At 46.1% G+C, this 23,028-nt stretch overlaps 1 protein-coding gene across 2 annotated transcripts in view; it reads right to left on the reverse strand.

Moving 5' to 3' along the window:
- The window catches only part of SLC13A4 (solute carrier family 13 member 4), a 46,485-nt gene continuing 23,457 nt past the window's right edge, over window positions 1-23,028 (reverse strand). Inside the window, exons 6-16 of one of the 2 annotated variants that reach the window (XM_007983034.3) lie at window positions 20,694-20,730; window positions 19,559-19,639; window positions 17,236-17,420; window positions 13,827-13,946; window positions 12,605-12,706; window positions 10,783-10,884; window positions 9,993-10,090; window positions 9,654-9,778; window positions 4,264-4,425; window positions 2,871-3,008; window positions 1-457 (exon numbers count right to left, since the gene is read on the reverse strand). In XM_007983034.3, coding sequence (XP_007981225.1) covers window positions 320-457; window positions 2,871-3,008; window positions 4,264-4,425; window positions 9,654-9,778; window positions 9,993-10,090; window positions 10,783-10,884; window positions 12,605-12,706; window positions 13,827-13,946; window positions 17,236-17,420; window positions 19,559-19,639; window positions 20,694-20,730 — 1,288 coding nt within the window. In that variant the 3' untranslated portion in view covers window positions 1-319. Of the gene's footprint in view, window positions 458-2,870; window positions 3,009-4,263; window positions 4,426-9,653; window positions 9,779-9,992; window positions 10,091-10,782; window positions 10,885-12,604; window positions 12,707-13,826; window positions 13,947-17,235; window positions 17,421-19,558; window positions 19,640-20,693; window positions 20,734-23,028 lie in introns of both variants that reach the window. The other variant, XM_007983033.3, reaches the window with a different exon arrangement.

Consider the following 23,028-nt stretch of genomic DNA (forward strand, 5'->3'; position numbering starts at 1 on the left):
TTTAGGTTTTGTCTTCTTTTTTTAACTTAATTTTTATTTTCTTTTTCTGTGAGCCTATGGCTTGTATTGAAACTTTAGGTTTTCTTGAGCTGTGGTGCTGAAGGCGAGAAGAAGACACTAACAGCTAAGCATGTGTTTGTGGTTGTTGGAGGATTCCTGCAGTTCACTTGAGGTGGTGGAATCTTCTGTTGGAGGGATGCCCTCCGGCGTGGGTCTGGGGTTGTGTGCTCCTGGTGGTCCTAGTGGTTTTCTTGGCCTGTGGTCCAGATTCTGCTGGGTACTGGCAGCTCCTGTGGTTGAGCCAGTTTGTGTACTTGCATTAAGCTTGATCAGTGATGTTGCTGACCCTCGCCCATACTGGGTAAGTGTCCAGGTGGAAGAGGCTAACTCCCCAGGTGTTGATGGCTACCATTACTATCACCAATCCAATAACGTTGACTCCCAGGCCAGCTTTCACCTACAGGACACAAACCAGCACACCCTAGTCACTCTGACCAGCAGCAGCACAGATCCCCAAGTCCCCCTTCTGCTCCTGCAGCTTATGCCTTGTGGCCCAGATTAGTTCCCAGTGCTGTCCGGGGTGCTCTAGCATTGCCTTGTAGGGTGCACAGGACTGTGGTAGGGCGGGAAGGGGACAATTAGAGTCATGTCCACTTCATGCTTACAGCACTCTTTCTAGGTTTCAAGTGGAAGCCTAGAAGGTATGTTAGTTACTTGGAACACCCACTCTATGGAACGTGAAGAGGTATTTCTGCAGCTCACTCTTAGGGAAATGTGCTAAACAAAACTAGCCAGATCTCTGTAAAGCAGGAACTTCTCAGCCCCTATGCGCTAATACAGGGAACTTGTAGGAGGGGCTATATTGCATGAAGCCTTTGCTACTGTTACCTTTTCTTAAGGAACAGCTTGTGGAAATAGTGTACCTTGAGTTCACCTGGGGAAACAGTTCAGCTGCCTCTGCTCAGCTCTTCCTCAGGAAGGAGACACAGGTGTGCTAGCTGGAGTGGGGCCTTTGCGTCTCTCCTCTGAGGGAATTACACCTCAGTGACTGACCCTTTTCACTTCTGCCTTGACACTGACACTCACCGGCTGAAGTGGGGGAGGTGAGGGATGATGGGCTGGCAGAGCCAGGTGGAAAAATGTGTCCTGTAAGGATAGCTGGCACCCTCCCAATGAGTAACCAGGCATAGAGCGTGTAGCCAAAACAAGTCACTAGCTGGCATTAAGTTGGGAAAATTGCAAGGGGAAAATGGATACTGGGAAATTGTTTCAAGCAAATGGCTAGACATGTCCTCTCTCTCCTGCTGTCTGGTGGGGGCCCCCTGGGCATTTTGGCATGAAGGACAGCCCATGTTTCCCCACAGGTGAAAGGGCAGGTTCTAGCAGGGCTAAATTAAGGAGTGTTAGCGTTGAAAGGGACCCCATGGAGCATCCAGCTGGAACCTCGTCATTTAGCAGATGAGGAAACTGAAGTCAAGGTCGTGCCCAAGCTGGGAATAGAACCCAAGACTGGCTCACTTCTTGTCACCTGGTACCTTTGAAAATTACTGCCTCTGATCATTTGATTCCAGTGTAGAAAGCCAGAGGTCAGTGGTGGGGACACACAGCAGAAGAAGCGGGAGACAGGAGAGCTGGGGTAGAGCTCAGTGTGAGCAGACTGAGGGTCACTCAGTAAGATGGGAGGGGAGCGGGATGGCTGGGACACCCCATTTCAGGAAGTATCACGGATGACTTAGATGAGCAGTTTGAATAGTCAAAAGGACCTGAATAGGCTGGGTGCAGTGGCTCACACCTGTAATCCCAGCACTTTGGGAGGCCAAGGCAGGCAGATCACCTGAAGCCAGGAGTTCAAGACCGCCTGACCAACATGGTGAAACCCCATCTCTACTAAAAATACAAAACTTAGCTGGGCGTGGTGGCGCACACCTGTAGTCCAAGTTACTCTGGAGGCTGAGGCATGAGAATCACTTGAACCCAGGAGGCAGAGGTTGCAGTGAGCTGACATTGCGCCACTGCACTCCAGCCTGGGTGACAGAGAGAGATTCTGTCTCAAAAAAAAAAAAAAAAAAAAAAGGGAAAAAAAAAGGACCTGAATATCTGCCACCAGCCTGAAACTTCTTTCTTTCCTCTATTGCTTTACAGGGCTGCGAGAACAAGTTTGGCTCCCATGAAAAAAAAAATTGTAAGACCATCAGTAATTTGTATCAGTGTTTTCCATCCTCTCCTCTACCCCCTCAGCCCTGGATATTAAGTATAGCAGCATAGTACACATAGTATAGTGTATAGGTAGAGGAGTAGAAGGTAGATAGACCCAACACTAAAGTCAGCAGCAAAATATCTCAAAGCCATCGTTTGTGAGCCCAGCTGAAAATGAAAATGAATGGTGGATGCTTCATTTTCCATTGTTGCTTCAGGGGTTTCTTGCCTGGGGGGTGAGTTGAGCAGAAGAATCCTGTTTTCTCAAAATACCTTTCACCCTATGTTCATACACTTTCTCATTCTCATCTTCTGTGAAGAAACCAGTAGCTTTCTCAATGAATGTCTCCACTGGCCTAATGAAGAAACGAAGGCAAAACTTTGCGCAGGCTCATGCCTTCTGGAACTGGGCAACAGCCTGTGTGTTCCAGCTTTCTCTACCTAGGTACCCACTTCTTTCCAGGGAAGGGCTGGGGAGAACACATTCTTGCTATCCTTGGTGCTTATAGACCAACCGAAAACCTTTTTATAAGTGCTGTTCTTGCTACCACACTGGGTTAATGTTGACAGGCCAGGGACACTGCTACAAAATAAGCTTTGAAAGAAGGCTGCAGAGCTGGTCATCCCTGTCCTCATGGCAGCTGGGCCTGGCAGGGAGAGGCACCCCAACTCACCATATCTTTGATCTGGCAGTGCCCATAGCTGAAGACAATGGCATTAGGGGGATTGCCCACAGGCAGCATCACTGCAAAGGAGATGCACATGGTGACTGGGATCAGGGTGTAGAGGGGGTTAATGTGCAGCGTTTCAGACTAGAAGAGAGAATTCACAGAAACATTTCACGAGATTAGGCTTGCATTTCCTGTGCTTAACGTAACAAGCATGCTTTAATGATGACTTGGTGCTGGCTAACCTTAGCAGGACACTATGTGGAGGGGTAGTTAGGTCCCTGCCCTCGGGGGCATGCAGTGCCCTTGGCAACCTGACTAGGCTGATGCTGCTCACTTGCTCCACATGGAAATATGGCTTTGAGTTACTCCCTAGAAGGGATGTTTGATTTTTTTGGTGTTATTCTAAGGAAGTGGTTCCTAAACTTTATTCTTTAGCTAAGATTTCCTTTCCTTAAACCCAAATCTCATGAATAAGTTGCTTTGATTGAAGTGGGGATCCCTCAGTCTTAGGGTACAGAACTAAAGTGGTTTTTTTTTTCCCTAGGGAAGATAATTGTTTTATATGGGATTTGAATCCATGGTCCTGCTCTCAATGTTGCCAAGTTTTAACTGCACTGTCTTGCTCACACAAGCAAGATGACGGAAGGGAGAAGTTGGGGTCATCTGAGCAATGAGCAGAGAGTGTGGGGCTGGGGTTAGAAAGAGCAGTAGGAGACTATGTTGCTGGGGTGGGGAGGGGCCTTCATCTCCTGGATTCTGCCTCCCAGAATGGGACAGATGAAGCATTGGGTCAGATGCATCACCTTTCAGGCTGCTTGGCCAGGCTAAGATCTGGCCGTTGCTCCCCCCACCCATTCCATTCACAACAAATTGGTCTGAGGCTGTGGAGCAAAGCTGACCTTGCTCCCAATCCTCAGAACTTCCCAGAGGACAGTGAATCTCAGTGGAGGCTATGATGATTGTCTGAGTTGTGATCTCAGTCTTTGCAGCTGTGTGTGTTTTACCTCCATTTTCTGTGGCTACCTCTTTGGCCCTACTCAGGTTTTATCTCAGGAGAGAAAGGTTGATGATGATTGTGGGGAATTGAAATGATAGGGTTTGAAGATTATTTTGTATGTTCTTTGGTTTCTACTCAGGGCTGCCCCTAAACTAATCCTACTCTTTTGGACAAGGGTTTCTAGAACTCTTGCTGTGGTTTATTAGTGTATCCTTTTATTTGCTAGTTGCTATTTGAAAAACTTCATTTTTCAAAATAGGAATTGAACACCAATCAGTGAAGGCTGTGGGCAGTAACCAGAGGAGAGGGCACAGTCACAGAAGCTGCCCTGAGCTAGGCCTGCCACTCCAGGCCCCTGGGACAGCCTGTTTGGACATCTGGGAGCCCCACGCTACTCACCAGGCTGCACAGGATGGGCAGGAAAATGGTGATGGTTGCTGGGTTGCTCACAAACTCAGTGACAATGGACACAAGGATGCATGCCAGCAGGGTGACAGCCCATGGCGGGAGGCTGCTCAGGGACAACATCTGGTTCCCTATCCATGTAGAGAGGCCAGAGCTCTGTAGGAAGAGGTGTTACAGTAAGAAGAAAGGAGGAGAAACACATCCCAGCTAGAGTTCTTAGAATTCAGAAGGTCAGGGATGTTGGAAGGCTGGACCACCAGGGATCCTCTGATCTTTAGTCTGAATGGAGCCAGAGGTGTTCATGATTTTTATGATTCGATCATTTTTGTAGCTCAGAAAATTGGTTTTTATGATTGTACAACATTTGGTCTTTTGGTTTCATCATGGAGCATGGAGAGCCACCCACCCTAATTGCCACGATCCTTCTTAGGACTTGGCCATGACAACTTGTCAGAGGTTGGAGATTTTTGCTCCTCAACTTCAATCTCATTACCCTTTCTCTAGCCTCTGACATCCTTACCCTGTGCATTGATTCGACAATGCCCTTCACAGAGGGCCAAGTATAGCCCTTTATTCAGCTTTTGAAATCAGTTTATTTTGTTACCTAAAAACGGGAAAAATGTATCAACATCTGTAGATAGTAGCCTTTCCTGTCTTTTTAGGGAGACGAACAGGCAGGGCTGAGCACTGGAGGTTTTACAGGAGTAATAAAGTAGAGAGGGATAAAAGTATATTTCCATTTAGTGGAGAAGGTGCCTCCTAAGTGCCATGGAGGCTGGTTGGTCATTTAGCCCCAACCTGTTTTAGGTTCAAATCCCATCGTGGCTGACATTAGTTCTACTATCAGGATTTTTTTTTTTTTTTTTAAATTAAGATGAGAGTCTTGTTCTATGGCCCAGGGTCCAGGATGAGTGCAGCAGCATGCTCACAGCTCACTGCAGTCTCAACCTCCCGGGTTCAAGCAATCCTCCCACCTCAGCCTTCCAAGTAGCTGGGACCACAGGCACATGCCATCACGCTCTGCTCTTTTTATTTGTAGAGACAGAGTCTTTCCATGTTGCTCAGGCCTGTCTCGAACTCCTGAGCTCAAGCAATTCTCCCACATTGGTCTCCCAAAGTGCTGGGATTATAGGCATGAGCCACCTCACCTGGCCTGCCAGTGCTTTTTGAAGACACAGATATGAAGGCATCAATTGACCATCCTAAATTTATTCCACTAGCAACAGTTACACACATCCACTTAAATAAATGAACATTCTGCCTGGGTGAGGTAGCTCACACCTATAATCCCAGCACCTTGGGAGGCTGAGGAAGATGGATCACTTGAGGTCAGGAGTTTGAGACTAGCCTGGCAAACATGGTGAAACACTGTCTCTACTAAAAATACAAAAATCAGCCAGGCGTGGTGGCACGTGCCTGTAATCCCAGCTACTCAGGAGGCTTGCTTGAACCCGGGAGGCAGAGGTTTCAGTGAGCCGAGATTGTGCCATTGCACTCTAGCCTGGGTGACAGAGTGAGAGTCTGTCTCAAAAAAAAATAAAAATAAATAAATAAATAAATAAATAAATAAATAAATAAATATTTCCACTTGTAATGATTCATCTGGTTGCAAGATGTTCACCTGCAAATAGGGAGGGCTATTTCCGTCTCCTACAAAATGAAAGGTATCACTGAGTATTGTATTAAAAATTCCAGGTTGCCATATGCATCCTGCCTCCCTTCCTCTGTCTCTTCTATGTTGACAGGCTCTGCCTTTTCCCATGGTACCGTAGAAACTGCAAGTATAATGATGATATGGAGAGCAGGGGCAGAAAGCAAGGTGAGACATTTATGATTCCTCAAGCTCTTAAGTCCTGCTACACATGTTTTACTATTAAAGACCTTCCCTACACTGTCAGCATGTTACTTTTTCTCCTCTCTTCCAAATTCATCAAAAGCTCATTTCATCTCTATAGTACCCTGGCTACCTCCTGGCGAGCTCATAGACAACTGACAACCAAAGGCCTTCAGAATTCTCTCTGTTGTAGCCACTTCACCTTGTAGAACTTTTCTTCCTTTTCTTCCTCTCAACTGACTGAGAGCTTACAAACCCAATCTGTGCAGACTGCATCAATTAATGCTTGTTTCAGAGCCCCAAGGCCTCCAGGAACTCTTTAATTGTTCCCTCTGATAACACATTAAACCTCACTCATTGGACAGAGGCAGGGGAGGAAGAGCAGTTAGTTGAGTGGAAATGGTACATTATATAAAGAAATCGAGTTTTTCTTAACATGTTATCCAAATAGTACTGGTAGGTAAAGTGGAATAATTTTTTTTTTCTTTTTGAGACAGAGTTGCGTGCTGTCGCCCAAGCTGGAGTGCAGTGGCAGCATCTCAGCTCACTGCAACCTCCGCCTCCCAGGTTCAAACGATTCTCGTGCCTCAGCCTCTCAGGCAGCTGGGATTACAGGCGTGCACCACCATCCCTGGCTAAATTTTTTTTTTTTTTGAGAGGAAGTCTCACTCTGTCATCCAGGCGGGAGTGCAGTGGTGCAATCTCAGCTCACCGTAACCTCTGCCTCCCGGGTTCAAACGATTCTCCTGCCTCAGCCTCCCAAGTAGCTGGGGTTACAAGTGTCCACCACCATGCCCAGCTAATTTTTGTATTTTTAGTAGAGACAGCATTTCACCATGTTGGCCAGGCTGGCCTCAAACTCCTGGGCTCAAGTGATCCTCCTGCCTCAGCCTCTTTAAGTGCTGGGATTACAGGTGTGAGCCACCATGCCCGGCCTAGTGAAGTGAAATCATTTAGTGGCAATCATTTTTCCAGCAGAACGATTTTATACTATAATTTGAAATAAATTAGACTTCAAAGTTAGAAAAAAACACAATCAAAGGAAGTCTCAATTTTTTAAACTCTTGTTATGAAAACATTTTACAGTGGATTTTCTTCACTAATGTCAAAACTGAAATTATTTCAAACTCAGTAGGAATGACATATGCTACCCAAATTATTACTAAAATTAGTAGAGACATAGGCTTTACAGAAATAACTGTACTATCTCCAATATGTGCACAATTTTTTTTTTTTTTTTTTGGTGGCAGGGGATAGGGTCTCCCTCTCTCTCCCAGGCTGGAGTCCAGTGGTGGGATCTTGGGTCACCGCAGCTTTGGACTCCTGGGCTCAAGTGATCCTCTCACCTCAAACTCCTGAGTAGCTGGAACTACAGGTGCACACCACCACACTGGGCTAATTTTTGTTTTTGTAGAGATAGGATCTTACTGTGTTGCCCAGGCTAGTCTCAAACTCCTGGACTCAAGCAATCCTCCCGCCATGACCTCCCAAAGTGCTGGGATTATAGACGTGAGGCACAGTGCCCAGCCCAATTTTGGTTAAAAAAAAGTAAAACATTGCCAGGCCAATCTTGTCAAAGGCCAAAACTAACAACTGAAATTAAATAAAGATAAATATAAATATTCCGAACTTGGAATGAGAAATATTGATAGCATATATATAGGATGGGTTGAAAGTCTAGTAATGATGAACAGTTAAAGGAATGAAGCGTTCTAATTGACTGCAGTTGTAATATAATTGTTGACATGAGTGCCAAGGATGCTTTATAAAAGCTTCCATAAAAATGCAGGGTGCTGCTTGAATCAGAGCTGAGAAATGGGGCTTGGGTAATATCACTACTCTGCTTGGCAGTAGACTGGCCACCCCGTGGACCATGTTTGAATAAGGCCACGTGTAGTGAGTCCTGAGGAGAGAGACCCAGATGGTATGGGTCACTACTTCTTGATTTTTTCATGTTAATAATTATTAGCTAGGAGAGGGTCCCAGAGAACAGAGGTAGAGCCAACAGTGGACAGACAACATGCAGAAGACCTGAGCTGAAAATAAGGAACAACTATTCTTTGTTCCCTGCACAGGGAGTACCTTGTCACTGGAAGTGTCCAAGCCAGAGGTGCCATGGAGGGAAATCTCACCATGGGCAGGAGATAGGACTCATGCTTTCTAAGGTTCTCCTTAGTGTAATATTCTGTGACCTTCTTATTAATAATGCAGATAGTATTTTAGGCCATCAAAAGTGAACCAAGCCGGGCGCAGTGGCTCATGCCTGTAATCCCAGTACTTTGGGAGGCCAAGGTGGGCGGATCACTTGAGGCCAGGAGTTCGAGACCAGCCTCACCAACATGGTGAAACTCCATCTCTACTAAAGTACAAAAATTAAGCTGGGTGTGGTGGCGTGTGCTTGTGATCCCAGCTACTTCGGAGGCTGAGGCATGAGAATTGCTTGAACCTGGGAGGCAGGGGTTGCAGTGAGCCGAGATGGCGCCACTGCACTCCAGCCTAGGTGACAGAGCAAGACTCTGTCTCAAAAAAAAAAAAAAAAAAAAAAAAAAAAGGGAACCAAGTTTAGCATGGGATAATGCATGTAGACAAGCTGGAGGGAGAAATAGTCTGAACCTTAACCTAATTCATTCTTAGGACTCTTTTCTATTTTAGGGAGGGCTAACACTTTAGGAAATTCAACCATCCCCTCACATCCCCACCCCACTTAAAAGATCTCATCCAAACTCCTCCCAATTAGAAAATCAAGAAGCATTTACATCAGCTTTAGCCTAGATTTTCCAAAGGGGTTCAGTCTATGTATTGTGGACAGATAGTTCACCATGTGTCACTTGAAATATCTCTGGTCCCTTACAGAGTTCTCCTATTACCACTCCTACTACCTATGTCCATCTCCTGTTACCATCTTCTGTTGCCACTGTCAAATCCCAGAAGGAGATGGCTACAAACTCCAATAAACCTTTTGCTTATAGCAGCATGGGCCCCATAGATGAAGTATCGTTGCCCATGTATCATGATTGTGTGGCACAGCCGATCTGTTCCTCTGTTTCCAGTAGTGCTAACTGAGAAGCTTAGGGCAGGAGGGGACATCCATGCTGCTCTATTGCTTCCCTTCCCAGGGACTCGGTGAACATCTACTTCTCAGCTCCATTGAGTCTTTCCTCCCATGCCCATAATGATTCATTAGGTAAAGATGCTGGAAAAGTATTTCACCCATAAGAACAAAATCAAGCCAGGCACAGTAGCTCACGCCTGTAATCCCAGCACTTTGGGAGGCTGAGGCAGGTAGATCACTTGAGGTCAGGAATTCGAGACCGGTCTGGCCAACATGGTGAAACCCTGTCTCTACTAAAAATACAAAAATTAGCCGGCATCATGGCGCACACCTGTAGTCCTAGCTACTTGGGAGGCTGAGGCAGGAGAATCACTTGAACCCAGAAGGCAGAGGTTGCAGTGAGCTGAGATCATGCCACTGCGCTCCAGCCTGGGCGACAGAGCAAGACTGTCTCAAAAAAAAAAAAAAAAAAAAAAAAGATCAGAATTCAAGAATTACCTTGCTACCAGAAGCCAGAGCATAGCCTCCCCCCACCAGAATGACAATCTCCCAGGGCATGGTCTTCTGGAAGTCCTTCCAAGTGATGATGGGTTCGGTCCCCAGTGAGTGCTCCCGATTCTCTCCTGGATTAGAGAGAGATGTAAAGCCAGATAAACCCTGATAGGCGTGATTTGTGGAGATAGGAACCTAATTGGTGAAGTGGATGATTTGGGATACTGCTATTTCGGGGGGTGGGAATCTGAAGGACCTTGGTAAATCTCTTTGGGAGTATTAGTCTGATTTGGGGATTCTTCAACTAGAGCCACCCCCAGTTTCTTCCCTTGATTCTTCTCTCACCATCATTCTTTTTCCCAAAGCAGGGCTTCTTCGCTGGAATAAGGAAGAGGAGGAAGCCAAGGAAGACAGAGACTGTGGCATCAGTGCGGTAGCCTTTCCTAGTAAAGAGACAAGCATAGCTGAGGAGAAGGGTCAGGAATTTTCAGGAGTAACATGATGTCTCGGGGCAGTCTGTGCAAACACAGTGCCTCTTTTTAGGACTTAGTCTAGAGGTGAAATTAACCTTAGTTCTTGCCAGTTGCTGCCATGCTATCCACAGTGGATTTAATGGGCAATGGTGAATGTCTGGAGGCAGGGCCTGGCTAGAGTAGATGTCTTGGTGTGAATTTGTGAGCCCGTTAATTGGGGCAAGTCCTAGAAGGAGTGATCAGGAGTGAAGATGGTTAGATAAAGGAGAATAGAAGAGGATGAGACCTCTTTCCTATGAAGGCCACACCTCCATGTGCCTCCCTTCTCAAGTGAGAAGTTGGTCTCTTTTCTTTACAGTTGGTACTTTATAGATGTTTTCTCCTTTAACTCTCATAACCACCTATGAGGTAACCAAGCTTCCAAGAGCTTATGTAATGAGACTACTTGCAGCACTGGATCCCAGCCCCAGACCGGGACTCCAAAGGGTGTTTTTCCTTCCTGATTTCACACTGCAGCCTCCCTAAAAAGAGTGGATTCCCCAGGGAATGAAATCTTCCTGGCTTCATATCTTCCCCTGAGAGTCTATGAAGGATGCCAGTAGTTCTTGCCTGAAGAATTGGGGTGAGGGAGTTGTTCTTAAGGAGGAAATTATATCACTTACTTTTCAAAGAAAGAATCCCAGCCAGGGACAAAGCCGGGCTCCCGGGTAAACCACAGTACGGTCATCAGGATGAAGAAAAATCCAGTCACCATTTCAGGGTAGCTATAAAATAAAACAGAAAGACTCACTCAGGAACTGAGTAATTTCTCCTAGCTTTTTCACTTTGCTTCTGGAAGCTTCTGTATTTAGAGTTTCAATACCCTAGACATAAAACACACTCACTGCCTGACCACTATGAATGGCTGACAGTGAGATGAGGAGAAGACTGAGTGGCCCCAGAAAACATGACATTAACCATGTTCCCTGGAGAAACTTCTGTGGAAAGGGCAAGAGAACACAGCACTGTACATTTATAAAATAATTTCAAATACAGCCTACAAGGAGAGTGCAGTGAAATAGGCACCCCCAAACACTGTGCTTGCTGGTGGGAAGAGGAATTGCTACAACCTTTTTGAGGCCATTTGATGATATACATCAGAAGCCTTAAAGTTGGTCATTCCCTGGCCGGGTGTGGTGGCTCACACCTGTAATCCCAGCACTTTGGGAAGCGGAGGCGGGCAGATCACGAGGTCAGGAGATGGCGACCATCCTGGCTAACACAGTGAAACCCCGTCTCTACTAAAAATACAAAAAATAGCCGGGCATGGTGGCGGGTGCCTGTAGTCCCAGTTACTTGGGAGGCTGAGGCAGGAGAATCACTTGAACCCCAGAGGCGAAGGTTGCAGTGAGCTAAGATTGTGCCACTGCACTCTAGCCTGGGCGACAGAGCGAGGCTCCATCTCAAAAAAAAAAAAAAAAGTTGGTCATTCCCATCATCTAACCAGAAGTGCATACTGAGACATTTATTACCTATTAAAAAATGGAAGCATCCTGTATATCCAATGATATTTCATACACTGAATACATTTTGATACAACTCTATGTTAAAATGAGATGCATCTACTGATAATCCTGTTTCCACAGCAGAGTTAAGGACATGGAACATATTGTACACTGTTGAGTTGAGTACAGTGTTGAGTTGAGAAAGGCAAGGTATACAATGGTTTCGGTGTGGACTGAATTTTACCAAAAATACATAGAGTTTTGCACAAAAAAGCATGGAAAGAAGTGTCAACATTTGTTAACACAGGGTGCTAAGAATTCAGTCAATTTTAATTTTTTTCTTATACTGTCTTGTATTTTTGAAATGTTCTACGATGAACATGTATTCCTTTTATAACTTAAAGCTTTAAATAAGACAGTGTCTACCTGGATTGTTTTATGCAAAGTTGTGTGTGCCAATTGCCATAAAAGGAGAAATAGCACTAAATAGGAAGCTGGGTCCCTGTGGAGAAGCTGATAGAAGTGGCTGAGGGTTGGTTAGAGATTTCTTGGGCCCTCTGTCTCCAAGTCTGTCTTTGATACTGCTTTTTGCCCTAAATATAGCACAGCGTCTCCCATCTCCCTGGGAGTGATAACTGGACCACTGTGGTGGCATGTCTGAGCAATGAGAGGAGGCCTGGCTTTGGAAGGAATTCACATTTTCCAAGAGGGTGACTGTGCTGTCTTTCCCTTCTTCTGCCTCTGTCTGCCCCATGGTCAGCACTCCACCCCATGCCATGGCTATACCTTGGACTCCAAATAGAGCAAAGGGAAAGGGTGGCCACCTGAAATCTGGGCCAGCTTGGCTTTGGCATTAAATAACATCTTCTAAATGCCTGATTCAGAGTTGTGGAAAATTCTCCCAGTGTCAGGGGCTGTCAAGAACAAGGCTACTCCTGTGCTCACTTTACCTGCTGTGTTTCTGCTGGAGGAGGAGAGAAGAGGAATGGCTGATTTTTACCTAATGTCTCCCAGCTTTTCATATTCTTCTTGGATCCTCTTCTCTGACAACTGTTCCCTTTTGGTCTTCTTCTTCTTGCTCAGAGAGCAGGTCTCTTTAAAACTGAGAGGGGAGAATGAGCAAATGATTAAAGAAAACACACTTCTGAGGCCCAGAGATCAAATATTAGGTATTTACTGAACCACTCGCCTGCTGCAGTCACTTTTCTCCTCTTTCACATGCTCTATCCCTCTATCCCCCACCTATTCATACGGCTTTTATCTGCCACATTATCCGGACCCTCATCAACCTTGTGCCCTAGACTACTGGGGATATCCATCTGGGTCTGTCCGTGGTATATCGGTGTGAAGTGATGTCTCAAGGACTTGTGCACGTGTATTCACATGGGGTCGTTTCTACCTACTTGTCTTTTACGTAAGTAAAATAATTAGTGTCATGTGGTATATGTGTCTAGGTATATAAACTATAACTTTTACTCCACTATGTGTTTAGATGTATAACTAACATTTTTACTTCAGAGAAGCTTTGTCTCTAGCCAAACAAACACACAAACATCTGCATATATGGAACACACAGTGTTAGTTTTATATTGGCAATACTGGAGTTAAGAAGTATATAGACATCATTGGTTTGACAACAGTCTGAGTAAAAAGAAAAATCAGAGAACATTTCTTGACCAATGGGAGCATATGGACTAATAGCAAAACATTATATTATCTTCCCTTATGTGTTTGAAACTGATCAAATTTGGAGTAGACTGACTTGTTATTTTGAGGCATATGAGCATATTTTATTCAGGCTACTAAGTATAAATCACCCATGCCTATAAAGTTAAACCTAATGCAAATTCTACTTGGAGTCATATTTTTTATTTCTTATTTCTTGGAGTAATTGGAAGTACTCTATATGCTTTGAGAGCAATAAAACGACATTAAATACTCTTCACGTCAGACTTTGTATAAATTGGACAGGCTCTCTAACCATTTAGTTGGAATTAAGAACATTTCATGTGGAGCTGAGAGTGAAGTACAGAGTTCACAAATATTTAGAATGTCTAGAAGAGACAGCGCCTGACTCTCAGTCCAGACCACTGCATTCTCCTTGGGCATCCTCTGTGGTTACCTAGCAGTCCCCCTTGCACAGAGCCATCCGGGGCCCATGCCATGGCCTTTGGATCAACAGGGGGGCCTCAGTGCTTTGCTGAAAGGGCCCTGGGACTCACTTGCAGCCTAGGAACAGCCAGTGCATCCAGAACCAGCTGACCACCAGCATGAGGAGGGATATGGGGAAGCTGAAGAGGAACCAGGTGCCAAAGTTCACCACCTCTGCGGCTGGATACTGGCTGGAGGGTAAAGAAGCAGGTCAGCAATTAGAAAAGGGAGGGTTTCCATATGGTATTTTGGGGTAGTATTGCCAAATGCTCCCTAAAACATACAGCTGGGCTCAGTGGGGAGATAATGATGACAGTATGGTAAAACATTGTCTACAGACTCATTTAGTTGACAGTTGCAACTGGAGAGAGCCCAGACAAGAATCATGAAACTAGCTAAGAAAAGGAATCAAAACAACTAAAATTCATATTATTAAAGTGTATTTACTTTGCACTCAAGAGAATGACTCAGGACGTATTTGCCCTTAAAGATTCTGCTAAGTTTATTCATCTGGTTTTCAAGACAACAGAAAACGGAGCAGCTTGGTATACTTTGTTTCTAAAATCACCAAAGGAATGTAAGTTTTGACTGGGGGACACAGTTCTGGAGAATTTGAAGCTCTAGGGCTTAATGAAGTTTTTAGATATTACAGTGCCCATAAGAGAACCAGGACTTGCAATCTCCAAATCTTTATTAAACATCCACTGGTCTCAGGGTAGAGGGAATTTGTATGGCGAACTGCTCATTCATCGCAGGCAGAGCTGTGGCTCCCCAGCCCAAGTGTTGTTTCCTGTGGAGCCTGGATGGACCAGGCTGTGAGCCATGGCTTTTGCCTAGACAAGGCTCAGGCCTAAATGACCTACACTGTGTTTTCCTTGGGTCTCTGTTTTCGGGGCTGGGTGTAAAACTCCTCTAGGTGTGAGACATCCCTCTATCAGTGATCCCTTCTCCCAGATCTTTAACTTCCCTCTCATCTGGATCATCCCTACCAGCATTTAAATGTCTCCCATCTTGAAAACTCCTTCTTGACCCTGCTTTCCTTTCCTTTTTTTTTTTTTTTTTTTAATTATTATTATTTTTTGAGACAGAGTCTTGCTGTGTCGCTCAGGCTGGAGTGCAGTGGTATGATCTCAGCTCACTGCAACTTCTGCCTTCTGGGTTTAAGCGATTCTCCTGCCTCAGCCTCCCAGGTAGCTGGGATTACAGGAGCACACCACCATGCCCAGCTGATTTCTGTATTTTTAGTGGAGATGGGGTTTTGCCATGTTGGCCAGGCTGGTTTCGAACTCCTGACCTCAGGTGAGCTGCCTGCCTTGGCCTCCCAAAATGTTGGGATTACGGGCATGAGCCACAGTGCCCGTCCTCTACTTTACTTTTATTATCATCCCACATCTCTCCTTCCCTTCACAGTCAGTTCTCTATTTTCTCACTCACCAGAATCCTCAACTCACCAGAATTGGGAGAATCTGGCTTCTCCTACCACTTGACCAAGGTCCTCTTGCCTACATCACCACTACATCACCATGTCACCAAATCTAATGGATACCTTTTCATCCTTACTTTGCATCATCATTCATTGACATTAAATATTGTAGGCACTTCCTTTTTCTTGAAATACTTTCCTCCCTTGGGTAGAGTGGCACCAGATTTCCCTTTCTTCTCTGCTGTCTGATACTGTTTCCTTCTGTCCATTAAATATGTGAGCTTAATATTTATGTCCTCTGTTCTCCTTACTCTGTATATTCTAGGTAATTTCCTCCACTCCTGTAGCTTCCCTTACCAGGAGGCAAAATGAATATGTGGCCCCTTTACCCAAAGGTTATTATGAATATCCAGGCAGGGACAGCAGAACATTAAACCAAGCGTGACGTCTGTCTGGGCATGGTGGCCCGTGTACCTGTACAGGTGGCATGCCCATGGCCCCAGCCCTGCAGGCCGCTCACTTGAAATCTATGCCTTCAGCCGAAACATTAACATTTCCCTTGAGATTCACAGGTCTGTTTTCACCTGGACATCTCAGCCTCTATGCCACTTTTTCCAAGACCCCATTCCTCCTCTTTCCCCTCTATTCCTTCACCTGCTGAGGGCAGGGGCCTGAGAGGCAGACACAGCCTTTCCCTCTCTCAGGCCCTGTCTAACCTTCTTGAGACCCAGCAAGTGACCTCTGAGTTTCCCTTAAACCTGACTGTTCCTCCTCCCCACTGTGCTGTCAGCCAAGCCACCGGCTGCCCTGGACAACTTTACAGCAGTGTCCTGAATTGCCTTCCTGCTGTCTGCTTTCTCCTTTCCAATCTGTTCCCCCCGCCTTTTTTTTTTTTTTTTTTTGTCTTTTTCATCCAGAATGAGTTTTCAAAACTATAAATCTGACCACCTCACTAACTGCTTAAAATTCTTTAAAAGCATCTCAAAGCCTTTCAGATGTGGTCCAAGTTCCTCAGTGGGTCTTGCCAAGCCCTGGAGATCTGCCCGTCCAGCTCCCTGGCCTCCTCTTACCCTGTGTCGTTTTCTTTTATGTGCTCTGCTGTCCTGCCTCGGAGCCTTCCTATGCACTGTTTTCTTTGTCTGGATAATCTCCCTTCATCTAGTTTACTCCCGTCCTTCAGGTTTCCACATGGTCGCCTCTTCAGGGAGGCATTTCCTCCCTGCAGATGGGCGAGCTCCCTGAGCAGGGCTCTCCCTGCACAGTCTTAGACTTACTTAGTCTCACTTAGCTATAATGACTTGATTTTCCCCTTTTTTTCCTCTTTAAAATTTTTATTTATCTATCTATTTATTTTTTGAGATGGAGTCTCGCTCTGTCACCCAGGCTGGAGTGCAGTGGTGCGATCTCAGCTCACTGCAACCTCTGTCTTCTGGGCTCAAGTGATTCTCCTGCCTCAGCCTCCTAAGTAGCTGGGATTACAGGCACCTGCCACCATGCCTGGTTAACTTCTGTATTTTTAGTAGAGATGGGGTTTCACCATGTTGGCCAGGCTGGTCTCAACTCCTGACCTCAAGTGATCCACCCATCTTGACCTCCCAGAATGCTGGGATTACAGGTGTGAGCCACTGCACTGGGACTTTTTTTTTTTTTTTTTTTTTTTGAGATGGAGTCTTGCTCTGTTGCCCAGGCTGGAGTGCAGCGGCACGATCTTGGCTCACTACAACCTTTGGGGTCAAGTGATTCTCCTACCTCAGCCTCCTGAGTAGCTGGGATTACAGTTGTGTGCCACCACACCTAGATCATTTTTGTATTTTTAGTAGAGACGGAGTTTCACCATGTTGGTCAGGCTGGTCTAGAGATCCTGACCTCGTGATTCCCCCGCCTCAGCCTCCCAAAGTGCTAGGATTACAGATATGAGCCACTGTACTCAGCCTGTTTTTCCCTCTTTCTACAGAAACTCTTCCATTCTCATTTTCTACCATATCTCTAGCACCTAGTCCAGTTCCTGACACACAGTGGTGGTTAGTAAATATTTGTTGACCAAGTGAATCACTTACTTGTTGAAGTGTTCCAGGAAGATAAGGCTGGTGGAGGTGCCGATAATGGTGGTCAGGCCGCCAATGGTAGCAGAGTAGGATATGCTCAGGGAGAGGCACTTGCAGATCATCTGGTCATGGTGGGACCTGTACTTTCTGTTCAGCTTCTGCTTCCTGGGGCTGGGGGTCAGGACTTGTGGCTTTTCCTAGCAAAGGAAAATCAGCGAATCTCTCCATCCCAGCTTGGGCTCTCTGGCGGAAGCATGAGAGGCAGGCGGCACCATGGTACAGCGGAAAGGGTTTGAGCTTGGGTGTCAGACAAATCACAGTTTCTACCATTTATCAACTTGGGCATGCATCAGAGCTACAGTTTCTTCTCTGTACAATGGTGGAAACCATATTTTCTCTGCTGAATTGTTGTGAAGAGTAAATGAAGTAATATATGTAAAGCACTTAAAACACTTCCTGGCATTTAATGAATGATAGGCTATTATTATTTTTGTGATTAATGTTATTATTGACAGCATGGCTTTTTATTTGAACTCCAGTAAAACTGGTGTCGCTCCACATTGTATTTGAACAACAAACAGATGTTATTCCTGTAGAGTTAGAATGACAGGATTTGGCCTTCCCCTCGGGCCCTTTCTAATCCTACCAAGACCCATCAAGCTACCTCTGAATATCTCTCAAGTCTGGTCATTCAAGTCCATCAAGCCCTGATGGAGAGATGACTAAAAAATACACCTGGATTATATAAAAACCCTAGTCTTCATAGGGAAGAGGGTTGAAGTGTGATTCTTTCCTCCCTCCCTTCCTCACTCTTTTCTCCTTGCCTGACTTTTCCTCTCTACTTTTTTCTTCCCCCTTGCAGATAAACTTCAGCTTAGTTGTGGTCCTCTCTGGCCCTGCTTGGTCCAGATGATGGCCTTTCAGGCTCAGAGAGGTTGCTGAACTCTGGTCTCAAGTGTTGCCTGAAGAAGCAAGTTCCTTCTGTTCCCTTCACACCTGGCCACCTTCATTGATTCTTCATGAGACTAGGAAAGTCCTGGTGCAATTGTCAGCAAGTCAGGTCATGAAAGAACCAATGGGGAAGTGCCACCTTGCCATATCTCTCAAAGCCCTTTCCCACTGCCCCGTCTTCCTCGTGGGGCCGAAGTATGGCTGGACCCTTCCAGACTTCTAAAAGATCCATTGATTATCAGAGCTGGAAGAGACCTCAAAGATTCCTTGGTCCAGTGGTTTTCCACAATCCTTTCTTCTAGTGAAATTTTACACAGAATAGTATAAGTGTAGCAATTGGATACATCTTTTTTTTTTTTTTTTTTTGAGATAGGGTCTCACTCTGTTGCCCAGGCTAGAGTGCAGTGGTGCCATCATAGTTCACTGCAGCCCTGACCTCCTGGGCTCAAGTGATCCTCCTGCCTCAGCCTCCTGAGTAGCTGGGACTACAGGCATGCACCACCATGCCAGCTAATGTTTTTACTTTTATTTTTAGTAGAGATGAGGTCTGGCTGTGTTTGAGGCTGGTCTTGAATTCCTGAGCTCAAGGGATCCTCCTGCCTTGGCCTCCCAAAGTGCTGAGCCACCACACCTGGCTGGCATGCATCCAATTTTGTAATTGGAAGTATATGGATGGGTTAATTCCATGTGGTCAAGGAGGCTTGGATTTGAATCAGAATGCTCCCCTACCTAGTTCCTTGGCCTTGGGTTATGATTTCATCTTTACCTTGTTTGCAAAAATGGAGCTCAAAATCACTACCTCATTGAGCCAAGACCAGAGAAAAAAATGCTGAGTGCAATGATCAGTACATAATAAGCATTTAATAAATGGCAGTTATTTATGATGATGGACATTAAATAAGTGAGACTGTTTTGATGAACCCAGACATTTGAAATCAAGGGTCATAAGTGACAGTTGCTATTTTATAGAAGCCTTAACATTCATTCATTTGACTTCTGCATTTTATTTCAGAGGAATCGTGCCAGGAAGATCATTATTAGCTCAGAAAAGCAGTTGCCTTACAATCTTAGGACACTCAAATAAAATATTTGCAGTGTCCCTGAAGCATTTTTGAAGACTAGTTTGAGGACCTCTGATCTACACCAACCCCCAGCTTTTATAGTTGAAGACACTGGGGCTCAGGCAGTGGACTGTCTTGCTACAGTCAAGTGAGCTTGATGTCTCATCTCCGTGGTGCACACAGGCCAGACATGTATGTGGGGAATGAATGCCTGGTGACAGCTCACTAGCCTGACTCCCTTACGACTTCAAGGCCAGTGCCCTTGGGAAGCAGCTCACAGCGTTTCATGTAGGAAACAGGGCCAGAAGGGGCCGTTCTATTACCTGGGATGACTGTTGCTTCTTGCCCTGGTGTTGGTTTGCAGTTTTGATGGGGTTGGTGCTCGAAGGCACACCATTCAGGTTCTGTTGGGACAAAGGCCATCTCACTGTTAGGAAGAGGAAGTGGTGAGTCAGGTGCCTCGAGAAGGACCACCTAATCATCCCAGGGCCACCCCATGCCTCAGCACTGTGGGAACCAGACAGAAGCCAGGGGGAGCATGCACCCCGCTCAGCCTGGTGTCAAGCTCTCCATTTGAAGAGGCGTTGAAACTAGGCAGAACATGGCTCTGCCCTTAGAGGAGAGGCAGCCTTTCTGGGACTTTATTAGCTAATGAAGAACCCTTCATATAAAAGATGAAAAAAAAAAAAAAAAGAAAAAAGAAAAATAATCACAACCAACTCCACAGTTTTTTTGTTTGTTTTAGAGACAGGGTCTCACTCTGTTGTCCAGGCTGGGGTCAAACTCCTGGGCCACAGCAATCCTCCCACCTCAGCCTCCCCAGTAGCTGGAACTACATGGGCACACCTTTGTACCCAGCTGAAGTCCAATGTTTTATTGGCCTTTTACACTTCTCCTGAAAAGATGTATAACCAGACTTGGGGGAGTGAAGTAAGTTCGAGTAACTGTGTGCAGGTAAATTCTGCTTTCCCCTGTAAATGTGTTCTTTTTATTTTTATTTATTTTTATTTTTTGAGATGGGGGTCTCACTGTGTTGCCCAGGCTGAAGTACAGTGTCACGATCTGGGCTCACTGCAACCTCTGCCTCCCAGGTTCAAGTGATTCTCCTGCCTCAGCCTCCCAAGTAGCTGGGATTACAGGTGCCCGTCACCACTAATTTTTATATTTTTAGTAGAAGTGGGGTTTCACCATGTTGGCCAGGCTGGTCTTGAACGCCTGGCCTCAAGTGATCCTCCTGCTGTGGCCTCCCAAAGTGCTGGGATTATAGGCATGAGCTACCATGCCCAGCCAATGTGTCCTTTTTAATAATAACATTTTGTCAGTGGAATCCTCAGTGAAAGGAACTCTAAGGTGGATCTGTGGCTGTTGAAAATCTGGTTCTGAATCTTGGGTTTCCATGAAGAAGTGCTGAGGGATTTTCAAGTGATTCCAAAGCACAGAAAAACCCCAAGGTCATACCTCATTGTGCACCAGAGTGGTGAGGTCTGCGGTGGACCTGCTGGAACCAAGCAGAGGACACAGGAGCTACGTCAGTGAGGCCGACTCCTGGGAGGGGAGGCCCCCCTGCATCAGGCATTTGGTGTAAGCGACTTAAACTCTCTGGACTCCAGTTTTCTAGCCTCCAAAGAAGACTAATCTCTCCCTTGCCTTCTGAGATGCTGTAAGGATTAGTGGGGCCGGGGCCGGCTTCCTTCTGAGGGCAGGGGCAGCACTTTCCTTTGATATTAACGATAGTCCTGACAGCAGATGCGGAGTGGTCATTAGATACAGAGTACATATATATGGGCTTTAACCCCCAGACATTGTTAATCCTCATCACAGATCTATGGTACTGGCATTCATACCTCCATTTACACCAGTACTTAGCACAGGGATGCTAAGTGGTGGAGGAAGGTAGGAGTCCAGGAGTCTGTGTCTCTGGAGAGCCTTTGCCCCCTGACCATGCTCTTACTGGCTGACTCTGGGAAGACCACTACCTAGAAAGGGGAACTTGTGATATGCGTATCTGAGGTGACAGAAGCAAGGAGGGCCTGGATTTTACCCAGGGAAAGTCGAGGGAGAGGGAGAGTGTGGGGGAGGGGAAGAACTTCTGATCAGCAAGTACACTTCAGGGGGTGAGTCTCTCCCACCCCTGCTGGTCCCTTTGCCTTGAGGACAGAAGAAGATGAGAACTTAGCCATCAGTGTAACTGACACACTGAGTGATCAGTGAATGTTTCCAGTTTGTCTTAGTTGCGAGGACAGTGGGTGCCACCAGCTCAGCCACTGTGAAGACGGAGAGCGTATTGGGCACACACATGCGGGATGTGGGTCCTGCGGCCACAGCCCCTCTCCAGGCTCTGTCAGGGAAGGATAAGAAACTGACAGGTGTGCAGAGGGAAGTGTTCTTTGGAGTGAGTTCTTCGCCTGGGAGAAAAATGTCCTGTGATGTTTCCCCTTCCTTCTTCCCAAACTGGGTGAGGAGGGCAGGCGAGGACCCTCAGGTAGCATGGGAGGCAGTGGCCGCAAGAGTGCTGTCTGCATGCCCAGCAAACGACCCAGTTCCCACCAGCACAAAAGATGCTTAGAGTTCTAGGGACAACTCAGGCTTCTCTTTTGGAGGACACATTTTTGTGTGGAAAAGAGCAAAGGCAAGAAGCCAGCAGGGTGATGCCAGAGAGGCCACAGGGAGGAGAAAAGGCCACAGTGAGGATGGCCTTTTCCTGGGTCATCTGGGAAAGGCCTGCCCAGAGGCAGAGGCAGCCCCAGCACAGGGGCTGTGGGGGTGAACCGCCAGAGCACAGGCCCAGGAGGGTGGTGTGAGGGTTAATCCCAGAGCAAGGCCCTGCCATCAGGCCTAAGACCCTGCAGAGGGCGCCACAAGGGGATGCTTCAAAGCCCCTGAAGGCAGTTGCCCCACAGATGCAAGAGCCAGGGACTGAAATCTCAGAGAGGGCACCGACTGTAGACCTCAATAGTCCCCGTCCAGACCTTTCTCACCCCTTTATCTTTCCTGTACCCTAGAGCTGCTGTTGTAAGCCCGGAAAGGTCAGAAGCAGCAGAGTGAGGGCGGGGTTAGAGGAGGAGGAGAAGAGGGAGGTGGAGGAAGGGAGAAAGAAGCTCAACTCCCTCCCCCACTTACTTTCACCTTCTTTCTTCTGCAGGCCTAGGGTGAGGGGTGGGTGGGTGTGAGAGAAGCTTTGGATGAGAAGTTGAAGTTTTGATATGAATCTGGACTAGTCTCCCAAATGTCTGAACATAAGATTGTTATAATACCTGAAAGGAACCAGGAGAGCTACGGGATTTGCCTGAGATATCATCAAGGGTGATGTCATCAAGAAATCCAGTATGCTATGATTGAAGACAGTGGTGGTGACAAATAAAGCAATTTCCTGATGGCACCCTTCCGCATCTGTCCCACTGCGAATGCTGATTTCACCTAATGTGTGTTCTCCTTTTTTACAAGGGCAAATGACAGAGCTGAGCTGTATTACAAATCCAGCTTTTAAATGTGGACTATTCATTGTGACATGCCTGTGGGTCACATTTTGAAACAGAATCTCCAAATGGAATCAGCTGTTAATGGAGCTTCCTCCTAGGAATGTCTGAGACTGTTTCTCCTTTTCCAGCTCGGCTTCCCATCATCACACGGCCCTCTCACCTCCTGTCCCCTCATCCCCTACCTGTCACCTAAGTTTTCTTTGCCGTATCTAACAAGACCAAATCTACTAAGACCTTATCTAATATCTAGAAAATATTTCATGATTTTCATCGATATGACATCGATATGTGAATAGTTTTCCATGAACAAATTA

Source organism: Chlorocebus sabaeus, chromosome 21, assembly GCF_047675955.1.
Source record: "Chlorocebus sabaeus isolate Y175 chromosome 21, mChlSab1.0.hap1, whole genome shotgun sequence".
Classification (NCBI taxonomy): Eukaryota; Metazoa; Chordata; class Mammalia; order Primates; family Cercopithecidae; genus Chlorocebus; species Chlorocebus sabaeus.